The 13,110-nt window shown below is 39.5% G+C and overlaps 1 protein-coding gene across 2 annotated transcripts in view; it reads right to left on the reverse strand.

Annotated features, from left to right (window-relative positions):
- Positions 1–13,110, reverse strand: part of LOC134630375 (RNA-binding Raly-like protein) — a 68,547-nt gene that overhangs the window by 50,958 nt on the left and 4,479 nt on the right. For both annotated transcript variants that reach the window (XM_063477595.1, XM_063477594.1), the window contains exon 2: positions 7,180–7,252. In XM_063477595.1, coding sequence (XP_063333665.1) covers positions 7,180–7,252 — 73 coding nt within the window. The remainder of the gene's footprint in view (positions 1–7,179; positions 7,253–13,110) is intronic.

Below are 13,110 nucleotides of genomic sequence, written 5' to 3' on the forward strand. Positions count from 1 at the left end.
ATAAAAAAAAAAAACTAGAGCAATTACAGTTCATTTGGGTTTTCCACAGCTGTGGAAGTTTCCACAGCTACTTTTAGAACTATTAACACAGAAATAACACATCAAAAAATGTGGCAGTCCAATAGAAACGGACTTAGTACGAAAAAAAATTACAAAGCAGCAAGAAGAAGGTGAATGAAAAACCCAAATGGCATCACTTATCCACCTGTTTTCTAATCATATCAGCTTTTATTTGAGTTACATTCAAGCAGAAACCTCCTTATGGGAACAATGATGTCAATGCAGTTCCTCTAATGTCCACTAGAGGCTCCAGCAGTAAGTCAGACTTCAATGTTACAGCACAAATAACCATGTTTACAGCCTTCTACAAAAAACAAAATTGATTTTTATAGATAACGTTGCAGTTTTACACATTTATCTCATGCATTTAAACTGCGTGAGGTAAATAAAAGTTGCAGTAGGTGGGCTCACTTACGATCACACTGAATTAGGGACTCACTTTCCTAACCCAGCTAATCAGCTCCGGTGCTAGAATTAGCTGATGACTCTCTAGCTGAGCTTACCTTAAGCTCACCAGTCCCACATCATTCCTCACCCTGTCATCCTCTCAGCTCCCAACAATCAGCCATGCTTTCCACCCCTATCACCAGCCAGTCCTCTCAATACTTTCCAGTCATTTACCCACATCGGCCAACTTGCACTGTCCACAAGCCTTGATCCCTACAGAAGCACCATAAACCGTGCTGTGCGATGCTTCTTCCAGTTCTTTGCAGTAATAACAGGTGACACATGGTATTTTTGGTATTATTTTTGCCAGCATCTGCAGCAGCACCTCATTATGACAACACAAACAGCGTGTTAGGCTATCATAACAATGTTAACAACAACCACTTGGCAAAATCAGGATGTGCTATAGGTTACAGTGAGCTTTCTGATGCAGATCAAACAGTAACTGGATTTGAATCAATCCTGTATTACTGATATAAGAGTAAACTGTGCACTACACTGTGTGGAGGCATCTGAGCAGTTAATCGTGACCTCTGATTAACGATCATCAAACAATTAAAAACACAATGCCACCTGCGGTCGTGCTCAGCTGTCAGCGTCCCAGAGAGAGCCATTTTTTTTTCTCTGCACTGTTTAACATCACCGGTGCAGTGAAGTATTGATAATGTATAAGTCACGCCACACAGCCCTGCTTCCTTCACCTCAGACTGGAGCTCAGAGCCTTCCCCCAGAGTCTCGGTCTCTGAAGCTTAGAGATGCATACGCTGCTTTTAAAAAGTCTTTCTTGCTAACATGAAAGGACGTCTGCAGCGAGGAAAGAGATTTAAAATGCAGGATGGAGCAACCAGAACCTCTCAGAGGGCTTCAAACTGTGAGACAGACCTTTAGAGGATGAGGGACAGAGCTGAGAATCAGAGCGTAAATAATTATTCAGACGATCACACATTTATCAGTGATTATACACCTAAGCATCGCAGTTAGGAAGTTTATTTTTCTAATGTTCTGTATGTTATCTTGCAAGAAAACTGTCATAATATTTGAATTTTTCAAAAAGAAAAGCCAAAAGTAACAAAATTATAAATTTTGAAACTAGGATAATGATAGATTGAGCTATAGAGAAGCAACATGTGGCATCATTCAGTTAGCCAAAATCCTCAGACACGAGTTTACCTCGTATCCAGGCCAACAGAGCTGGAAGCTAAAACAAGAAAAAACATGCTACAGCATGGCGTGTTTTTAATTAACCTGAAAATACTTTCACTATGGGCAACATTTAAAACAATTTAAGTATGATGATTAATCTACGTGTACCTTTTGATTACTGTTAAATCAAAGTACCTTTAAAGAAAACTCAAATATTCTTGGTCACCCTGTCATCATACTGTAATGAAATTTCTTTTCTCGGGATGCTTCCTGCACTGGGGTCGGTGCACTGATGCACTCCAAAATTGGCTGCTGCGAGATGACGCTCCCATTTCAGAGATGTGCAAAGCGACAGTGTAATTTGGAGGGTTAACAGCCTGGAAAACATTGTTTGCCTTCCATTGAGACATTTGTGTTTTGCACTTTGCTTGGATTTTTATTTTCAGCCTGAATGCTGCATTTTTATTTCATTTGACTCAACTTTGTACTTTGAAACGTGCAGTACCTGCAGTACTTTCGTCTTGCAAAACTTGAGTGTAAAGAATTTGAAGTCCACTTTGCGGGTTTTTCTTTTCAAGTACAGCATGACTCTGAACTCTCCTATCTGTGCTAACAGTGTGATGACAATAGAGGTTTGGAAAAAAATATTGTCTGGTCTGATTAGTCTCAATTACTTATCCAACACTGAGATGGTAGGCTCAGACTTTTTATGTAAACAACATGACACCATGGATCTGTCCTGCTTTGTATCAGTGGTTCAGGTGCTGCTGGCTGTGTATTGGTGGTGGGGATATTTTCAGCCTACCTGAGGATTGTTACTGACCATGTCCATCGTAACACAACGCAGTACGATCAAGGTGTACCTAATAAAGTGCCCAGTGAGTGTAAATCGTCTTTTAAAAAAATGATTCATTCATTTCAAGGAGTCTCTGAAATTTCAAGCAAAATGTGAGACGTGTGACAGTCGACCCCTGCTCTCCCCTACAGTATACCTATGCAAATGGGAATGCTGTTTTTAGGCACTGCAAGCTAATGAGACAGTTGTGCACATGGTTCCCATTAAGACTCCTTGTAAAACCCCTCCAAGACCCCCTGAAATTACACCACGTTTTTGATTTTGGTCTTACAGAAATGATTCTCAGGAAGTTTGGGGCTTCCGCAGCAGCTGTGACAGACTCACCAAACTACTATTTTCCTCTGATGAGTAAACATTACTGAACTCGGATCGACACGCAGCCGGTTTTTGCATCATCACGTGAACTTTCTTGGCTTGCTACCTGTGAATACTTCTGTCAGTGATAAATGTTGTAGCTACAATGAGCTGCTGTGTGTTTGTACCTCAGGCGAGAGCTCTGCTGCTCAAAGCAGGTTTGGTGTCGTTAGTTTTGATTAGGACACGGAGAAGGAGGCCGAACCCATCTGGAAGACAAGCTGGGGTATTCAGACGGAAAAATGCCGCAGAAAACACACACTGATGAATAAAAGTCTGTGTACCTGCTCTCCATGTGGCCAAAAGGCTGAAAAAATTGAAAAAAAAATTAGCACATTTGAGAGAAAAATCAAACGTAATTTGGCGTGAGATTTCTCGAGGTCAAATTATATAAAAAAAGCCAAAGTGGGGACAAGCTTTGTCCATTTTTCTGTGTTTGTGGACGTATTGTTAATTCTAGCATCCACAAACATTCTCTGGATGTTTGGGCTGAGCTCTGACTCTCCACCTTAGTTTCTCATGATGGTAGAGGTTTAAGAAGTAAAGCTTATTTAAGCCTGCCGTCTTTTGCAGGCTGTGGTAAGTGAATTATGTGAAATCCTGAGCAACGAGGGTTCACGCACAGTGAACTGTTCCCACTGGCTCCCTCCACAGATCCTCACAGCCTCTCTGGGGGTTGGCTGTGCGGCTGCCTGGCTGTAAATCCCAACTCTGGCCGACGCTGAGTCGTGTTCGTCCCGGCTTTAATCCGTCCAGCGGCGTGCGGCGGTGGGATTTGGAGGACAGTTTGGCTTTAGCTTCCATGTAAACAGAGAATGAGGTTAAAGCTTGGGACAGCTGGACCGTCATTCACTTTCAGCCTCAAACAAAATGCCAACTGCAGCACTAACAACCACAGAAAACCAGCATTGATAGAGCTGCTGTTCTGCTGGTACTACTATAAAAACACAAGTTTAACATGTAATGTTAGCAAAATTACTCCAAAGAATTTAAACGACATAAAGGATCTCGAACACTCAAAGATTCAAATACATGTCTCTGTATCGCAGAGGAATGCTGCCTCTGTGAACCGCTCATGGATGTCTTCTAATGTAAATGGATTTACTGAAGCAACACTAGTTGTACTTGTTTTTTCCTCTTTTTTACCTCGGAGGAAGTAATTTCTGATACCACACTCATGTCAGCGGGATGGCATGCTGGTAATGTGATTGAAATTTGGATAATGGTATAATTCCTTGTAATTAAATGGAATTATAATTTAATTAAGTTTAAATTGCAATTATATTTACCTACAAATACTTAAAGGTTGGTTCACTAGAATAAGGGGGTAGGGAGTCAAGTTTTTACAGGAAACAAAGAAATATTTATACTCTAAATACATTTATGCAGTGTGTAACTTCCGATATTTTACAGGAAAGCAGACAGAAATTATTCTGTACATATTTTTAACTGCACTGTAATTAAATTAAAGTTTGTAATTTCATGGTAATTTTGCAGAAAAACAATGTTTCTCCATCTCACCTCATAAGTCTGCTGTAGCTTTCGGTCAGGGGCCATATCATGCACTAGACTAATGTTTATTTATTTATTTTAACTTTAACCAAACTTGATTAACTAAATTATCAATAAACTGTTCCAAATCTCTGCTAAATCATTACTAAAATGTGAGGGAAATTGAATAATAGAACATCATGTACATAAACATAATGATATGAAATGAAAATATAGAGATGGAAAAGTGCAAGATTGAACACTCAGTAATACGGGGCTTGCTCCTCCTATTGTTTGTTTTTCCACAAAATTCCTATTAAATTGTGCACTACCTAAAGGTACGCATTGCTTTACTTAGTGTAGTGTTTATCTATATCCATTCTATGAAGTAATAGCCTTAAATAACATTAAGCATTAAATACATTTAATTTGATAATAATTCTTTCTTTGATTCCTGTAAAAATCAGACTTGTTAGCCCCTTATTCTAGTGTACCTACCTTTAAGTATTTGTAGGTAAATGTAATTACATTGTAATTCAAAATAAAATACCTTTATAATTATAAATGAAATGCAGTATTGTAAAGTTTTAACAGTTTATGTGTCAAAGCTATTTTGATAGAATGATACAAGGCTGAAAAACGGGGCCTCAGCAAAGGCTCATCAACACAACACAAAACACTATTACTGGCCTTCTTCCTTCCCTGGATTACACTTCTAAAAACAGGGAGGGAAGTTTGGTCTGAATTTCCTGAATTACAAAACATAAGTTTGCACTTGTATGGAGACACTGGGAACAGCACATTTTCTTAGATACAGATTTTCATCCAAATAGACTTTTCAGGTTTCATATTTAAATAGTCAGGTAGGTCGTGTGTATAAGCATCACCTTGATTTGTTATGCTGTCTACTCAGCAAGCGTGTCTGACAGATATTAATGTTTCTATGTGTAATAAAGGTTCAGTATCTATCAGATTACTGCAGTGAAGGAAATTAAGTAAGTAAGCAAGTAAGCAAAATGTATCTACATATAAGTCTCTTTTAGTTTTCATTCTAGAACAAAAAACCATTAAAAGGTTTTGGTCGGATGACCACAATGACATGCATGATATTTATTAATGCAGGAGTTCACTAATGTCAGCAGATGTGACTATGCAGAGCTCTGAAAGTAATCACCACTTTGGAGCATTTATAAGTGACTTACTGAGACTAGTTTACAGTGAATTACAATTGGACACCATCCAACTGAGGCACAAAACATGGACAAAGTAGTATGACAAAGACTATTAACAATTATCAAAGCTAAGAGCCTGGTCCAATGTAATAAGTACATTTCTGACTTTTGATTGAACCAATGATGGCCAAGATTGTTGATCACAGTGGCAACAAAGCTGTCAAGAGCACAAACAAGAACTTATAATGATAATGATAACTGATAATTATTTTTGCAACATTCTGTGAAGAAATAAAATGTATAACTGGATATCATGTCATATGTAAGATATGTGACACCTTTAAAAATGCCCAAGTCTCTCCAAATGCTAATAAATACAGTGCAAACACAGCAGGTCCCAAAACAGAACCTTGAGGCACACCACAGGACAAGATAACAGATGAGAAGTTTTCAGCAATGATCAATGTGAGGATTTGGATGATGCTGTTAAATCAAAAATGTTCATCTTTCCTCATCAAAATTTCATTAGAAATTCTAAGAAGAGCAGCTTCTAAAGAGTGATGATGATAAAATCGAGAACTGCATATATCTTTGTTGTTGTTTTTTTAATGCAGTGGCGTTTGATTCACATTTGGTTACTAAACAGCTGTGAATAAAGCAATAAAACACTTTTAAGTCAGTTACATGTGTCTGCATGTAAACTGTCTGATTTCTTTCATGGCAAACTTCACATGTCTTTATTGTCACACTCATCAACTCTGCCACCTGATGTTATCATTATAAACCTGTGATGGACGCTAATGATTCTTTAATTAATTAACTCAGAAGGATGAGAAAAAAGGAGATATGGTCGTTAACTTACTGTTAGGGAGCAGCATTTTTGACATTAATGCTAATTTCTCGATGGAAAAATATGAAACAGCTTCTGAACACAAGATTTCTTTTCTGGAAAGTCTAAGGAGGACATCTAGATGATGTTTAAGATTGATAAATAATCATTTCAACTGGCTATCAAGAAAGGCTGCTGGCTTGTTTGTTTGGATATTCTTTATCTTTAGGTTTTTTTTAACATTTCCACATTACTTCTTTTGAGTTCTTTAAGATTGATTGGTATTTATAATAATAAAATTATTAAATTATGCACACTTTTCAGTAACTGGTGCAAGATAATGTACAAACGTGCAAACTTTCTACTCCAAAGCAATCAAAGTGTCTTCCTAAAACCGCCTTTTCTCTACCTTGATGATGTACCACTTCCACCTGCACTGAGATTATGAGATGCTACTGCTTCTCTTCATCTTATCATGTCTCTAAGGCAGATCTCTAAATTATCAACGATGCATAGTGACAACTGCAAAGCCCATTTCCAAGCAATCCCTAAACTTCATGCTGGAAGTTTCCTCCAAGTTTTCCCTCCAAATGGGTTTAAATGTCAACATAGAACCACCATAAAACAATTTCCAGCTGAGGATAGTGAATAGAATTCCTCTTTAGGACACTCTTTTGTCAAACTTTAATTATTTTTAAGCTTATTTGATAGTGTTGTGAGGGTGCAAGTCATGATTTTTTTCATTATTTTTAAATTGAGGTTTCTATAAATGTCACCACAGAAGCAATATCTGTAACTCAGGTGGAGTGGTAGATATGCAGACGCACCTGTCAATGGCGCTGCTTCCTCTCTTGGCTGTCGTGGTACGACCGGCTCTCAGTTCACCGTTCATCCTGGCGTCTGGAAAACAAACCGTCAAATTAAGTTAGACACTGAGGCCTGGTGTCTCAGCACCTGACCCGAGGAAGACGGTAATGGAGTTAGACATAAAACACTGCCTGAACCCACAGCTGACACACACACACACCTGTATTACTGACAGTACACTATCCATCACTTTACGTGGCATTACACTGACATACTTTCCTAGAGACTCACTCTTACTTTGGCCTTAAAGCAAGTCTACCAACATTAACTAAAGCCATAAGCCACACACAGCTCTCACACAGCACTTGCACGACTCCCAAAAGTAAATTAATAAAGAAAAAATGTACCACAAACAAAGTGCACAGCTACACACCCTCCCTGTACACAAACACACACACACACAGCCCCAGTGGGCTCAGCCGGCGGCCCTAACAAGTGGCCAGAGAGACTAATTGGCTTCCATCTGTCAGACTGGAGTTAATTTTCTCTCACATTCATGCTGCTTTCCTCCTATCAACAACAAGCATGTCTGTCAGCCAAAGAGAGCACAAAAATGGGGTATGCCCTAACAAAAGGGAAGAAGAAAATTTGATTTCAGAAACCATTGTAAACTCTTGTGCTGGGCTGTTACGTCATGCTGCCGTGATAAATCTCTGAGGTTGTGTCTGGAAGTTACAGTAAAGAGAATGGGCTCCAGAAAAATTAGAGAATTACTCTCCTGAGCAAGTTTCATAAACTGAAAGTCCTCGAGAGGCCTGGAAGTTTGTAATGTTATGAAACTTTGCACATGTTCAGTAGGCATAAATCTGCAAAGGGGAAAAAATTGAAACCTTATCCTGGGGCAAAGTCCTCCAATTTGTTAAGTGTTTTTCATGGATTTGACTAGCATTTCTGTTTGTTTCTTCATACATACAGGACACACACAGTTTTTATGTCGCTCTGACTACAGAAGTTGATACTGAGGCTCTGTCTTCATCCATTTAGATGGGAGCTCCCCAAACAACTGCCCAGACTTATTACCAAGATGGCCAGTACGACTTTGAGTTAAAAAGTTGCAATCTCTGGGGTCACTGAAAGTTTCACTTCCATTTCACTTCTTAACATCCAAAAAGCTATCTGTAACCATGCAGGTATGCTTTGGTTTACATCTACCTCATGAGAGAAAATTTCTCAAACAAGACTCACTGGCTGAAAAGATGCTAAAATATACCCGACTAGCATTTATTTTATCTAGTCGGGTATATTTTATCTTATTTATCTCAAAGTTGGAGATGCAGCATTGTCATCATCTAGACCAGGGGTGGGGAATTTCAGGCCTCGAGTGCCGGTGCCCTGCAGGTTTTAGATCTCACCCTGGGTCAAAACACCTGAATCAAACGATTAGTTCATTACCAGGCCTCTGGAGAGCATCAAGACAAGTTGAGGAGGTAATCTAGCCACTGAAATCAGCCGTGCTGAGAACAATTTAAACTCCAATCCTCGTCCGCTGAAACCCATTTCACATCTGAATGCTAAGCTGACTCAGAAACCACAAGTTTATAATGCATCAGAACAAGCAAGCTAATGTACAACAAGTTCACCATAACGGAATTTACATGGATACACCTAAATGGTTCAAACTCTTTATATTATATGCATTGTGTGGCCATATATATTTATTGCCACACAATGTATTCACATAGTAACTCAGATATTGAGCTTATGCTCTTTGCATAAATGCCTTTTTTTTTTTCTGCAAACGTGCTACAGTCAGCTAACTTTTTGTTCATGTGCTGTGAGGTGGAAAATTTTGGAGTGATTTACAACTTAGGAGTAGAGATGTGGACTTTTATTTATTTATTGCATGACAGGACACTAACGAGAAGGTAAATTGAAGAGACAGCTGCAAAGCACACAAAGCTAGTTGTGAAGAACCCAGAGTGGTGTATGCAGTCTCCAGCCCAGGAGCCAGAGCCTGATTTTCAGTAGGTAACAAAGCAGTGATGAGCAGCCTTATTTCTACAGTAGAATCAGTGTGGTGATCACAGTGGAGTGCTCTTTAGATTAATATTAGAATGAGTAGTATAATAAATAACTTTTTGTCTAAGGCAGTACATGACCCTAACCCTATGTTTGTGAGAAAGGCACAACTGGCATTTTGAAACAAATGTGAAGTTTTTGATGTGTCACTAGGAATTCATATTTTTTTCATTCCCCCCAAGTTCAGATTTGGTCTTGGCATTTATGATGAGGTGGTGACCATCTGGCAATCACTGATCAGGAGAGAAAAATGTGTGTTCCCCAGCCAGTTGGCAGCCAACATGAAATTAAGTGCTAAAGCCACATTTACTGTATTTACTTATTTAGGCCTAGACAATGTTCAGTGACCCCCTGAAAACCACCAGTCTAGGGGAAAATGTATATTCTAAGACTGGTTGGTGATTGGTTGCAAGAGGTTGCTGGCAGTCGATAGCGTGATATTGGTTGCAAAGAAGTAAAGTTTGCTACACTGAACACCTCCTTGCACTTGCATTGGTCGCTAGCAGATAGTCATGGTGTCCTATAGTTTGCATGGAAGACAGACTTTCTTTGAAAGCCACTGCAGGCATCAGTCTGTCAAATCCTATTCAGAATGTAAATATTCTGCTAGACGAGGCAATGGCTCATGTAGTTTGGCATTAAAATCTAGGAGAAGCTATCACTGTGTTGAGAAATCAGACTGTTTTATATGAACAAAGACAGTAACATGGAGGCAGCTTGGCTCATGCTAACTGCTAACTGAAGCTTATCTTTCCATGATTAGTTGCTGTTGTCATGACAATTAACTAAAGACACCTAAGTGTGAATCTAGTCTAAGTTGTTAGATGCAAGATATTAATTGTTGAGATTTTTCAAACTAAACTGAAGAGGTGGTCAGCTCGACCAACATTAGCATACATGGAGCTACGCCATTGTTTCTACGCCATTGTCAAGCTTTTTTCTGTTGCTGTATTTTTGTAAAGTATCTTCCTTCCAAAGTATTCCTCTGGGTTTCTTTCTGTCCTCTTTCCTTCAGATTTGAACCATTCAGGCACCATTTGGGTTTTGTAATTGAAAGCTGAGAGCAGACTGTCTCTCACGACCTCCATCAGCGCTCCATATTCGGCTCCGAGGACCCCCCGCATGTCAAACCATGTTTGGTGGGACAGCAGGTGGCCCGTCGCCTCGCTTCATCCCTCTCTCCCTGCTCGTATCGCTGACAGTCTGCGGCAGGGTTGTTTATTGCTGGCACGCCGGATGCAGCTTGTAGGACATTAGTCTTTTAGTGCGAGGTTTATGAGTGCCGTCACTCACCATCTGTTAACTGCCGGGGTGCCTTTAATCGTTCCCGCCACCAGAGATCGATAAGGCTGCCAGGTCGCCACAGTGCCTGCAGCGCGCTGAACGGGTGACTGAGTGATTACAGCTGTTTCATTGCTTATATTGCATTGCATTGTTTGGCCGGCACATAAGCTTTATAGGGTGGAGACAGAGAAGAAGAGGAGAAATGCGAGACGAGGGATAGAAGAGAGCGATGACAAGATAATTTCACACTCTCCTGGTTATTGGTTTTAAGGGACGAGCTTTTCAGAGTTTGGCAGGAAATCCAGAGCAGAGCAGAGGGTGGGTGCTGGCGTTTGGATGAGGCCAATAAGGCTACTTCTCTCTGTCTGTCTGTCTGTCTAAGTTTTTAAAGAACTGTCAGAGAGCGTCCGTTCGCTCTGCAGTGATGATGATGGTCTGTCCGCCTCCATCAGATTCACGAAAAACACAACATTTATCAAAATAGCAACAGCAAAAAGGGCTGTGAAAAATGTATACTAGGCTAACTAACGCCGACATTTTCTGTGGAATGTGGATGGCTGCTTCAGCAGTTAAATCAGTTTATGACCCTTTATCAGCAGAATACCTGTATCTGCATTTTAAACTGATGAATCAACTGGCCACTTGTATTGCACTCAACATTAATCAGAAGCTTGTGTGTTGCTTTTAAAACAGTCTGAGGCAAAACACAACTTAATACCTTTTATAAAATGCTTCAAACTTAGTAATAAAAGGTTTTAATATAATTCTAAGAGAAATAAATGAGGATTACAGACATGATTTTTGGTGAGGAAAAGCGCATAAAATTACTTTATAAAGTTGGAATGAAATTCACATCTTTGAACTCTTGGGATCAATAGCCACTTTTGATTATTATTATTAATATTATTATTATTATTTTACTCATTTTCACTCACTTTGTGTTTATACATCTCTCCGCATTTAATCATTATTTATTCTTAATCTCTGGTTCTCTTCCACAGCATGCCTGCTGCAGCTGGTTGGGTGCAAGAGAAGCCAGATGTTTCTTCCTGTTAAAAGGCAGTTCTTCCCTTCCACTGTTGCCAAAGTGTTTGCTCATAGGGGCTCATCTGATTGTTGGGGTTTTCTCTATTTTCTCTGTATAATTTTAGGATCCTTAGCTTACGATGTAAATGTAACAAATTTCCCACATGTGGGACTAATAAAGGTTAACTTATCTTAAAGCACCTTGAGGCAACTGTTGTTGTGATTTGGTTTTATATAAATAAAATTGGAACTGTTTCTGCTAAGCCTTAAAACTTTACTCATCAGGTCGAATCAAGTCTTTAAAGGGGACCTTTTGCTTCTGGTTATTTCCTGTCATATATCTCATGTTCCAGTGCTGTTCTCTTCTTTGTCTTTCGATTGCTGCCTTTAGTGGTTGCCAGAGCCAATTCATCTCTCTCTGTCTCATCCTATCCCTAGCATCCTCCTCTGCCTCACCACCCTCTACATGTCCTCCTTCACTACATCCATAAATCTTCTCTGTGGTCTTCCTCATCCATTGTCCAACACTTCCGCTGTCCCTCCTCTCCAACTTTGTCTCGAAACCGCTCAACCTCAGCTGTCCCTCTGATGTACTCATTTTTAATCTTGTCCATCATGATCATCCCAGTGAAGATTTTAACATCTCCAGCTTGAAAACTGTCTTTGTCCAAGCCATATATCCTAGTAGATCTCACTACCATCTTGTAAAACTACAAGTTGGCTGTTCATATTAAATATGACCAATGAGGTCAGTGTATGTAGAGTGATCTCTCTGAGTCAAAAGCTCGAGCTGCAGACTGGTATTTTATTTTATTGACTCTGGGATGTCACAAAAAGGGGAAGTACCTAATATGGTCATCTCAGGAGCAGAGCTTTGGCTCTGAGCAGAGAGACCCCACCCACCAAATGTCCAAGCCTTTAATCTGCAAGGGTCAGCCAATCAAAAGATTAAAGAGAGGCTGGTAACCTAGGATGCAATGTCTCTGAGATACTTTTTTCTTCACACGACTTTAAATCACACCAAGAGCATTTCAAAAGTGCCGTGTTTAGTCTGCACGGGGTCTTTTATTTTGTGACTTGATGAAGCTTCTGTTCATATTTTTAGTGACTGGAAGTGAAGAGCCTCTTCTGCCTGCACCAAGGCCCAGCATAAAGACAAGTGTGAATCCAGTGAAGCAACTTGTGTTTTAGGACAAAAAACTGAGCTGGTTTTTGGTTTTAGTTGGCTTCATCTGCGGATGCACCCACTGCAAAAATTTATAACCCAGGGTAACTATATCAAACTTTAGATAGTTTCATATTTTCAGTGTATTTAGTTTTTCACACCTTTCAAGCCACTGGAAGAAGATGAACTGATTTCAAATTGAAGTAAATCAATTTATGTAACTGTTATCCGTCATAAAGATGGCAGTTTATGAGAGATTAGGAAAATATGGTGGGAATGGCTGACACATACCAAGCTGACTTTGATGTTTAGTGTAATCTGTGTGATCATATACAGTGTTGAATTGCTGACTATTCCGCAGTATGTTGCTATCGTACTGCCACATGAATTACCTTAA

The sequence above is a fragment of the Pelmatolapia mariae genome, linkage group LG7 (genome assembly GCF_036321145.2).
Source record: "Pelmatolapia mariae isolate MD_Pm_ZW linkage group LG7, Pm_UMD_F_2, whole genome shotgun sequence".
Classification (NCBI taxonomy): Eukaryota; Metazoa; Chordata; class Actinopteri; order Cichliformes; family Cichlidae; genus Pelmatolapia; species Pelmatolapia mariae.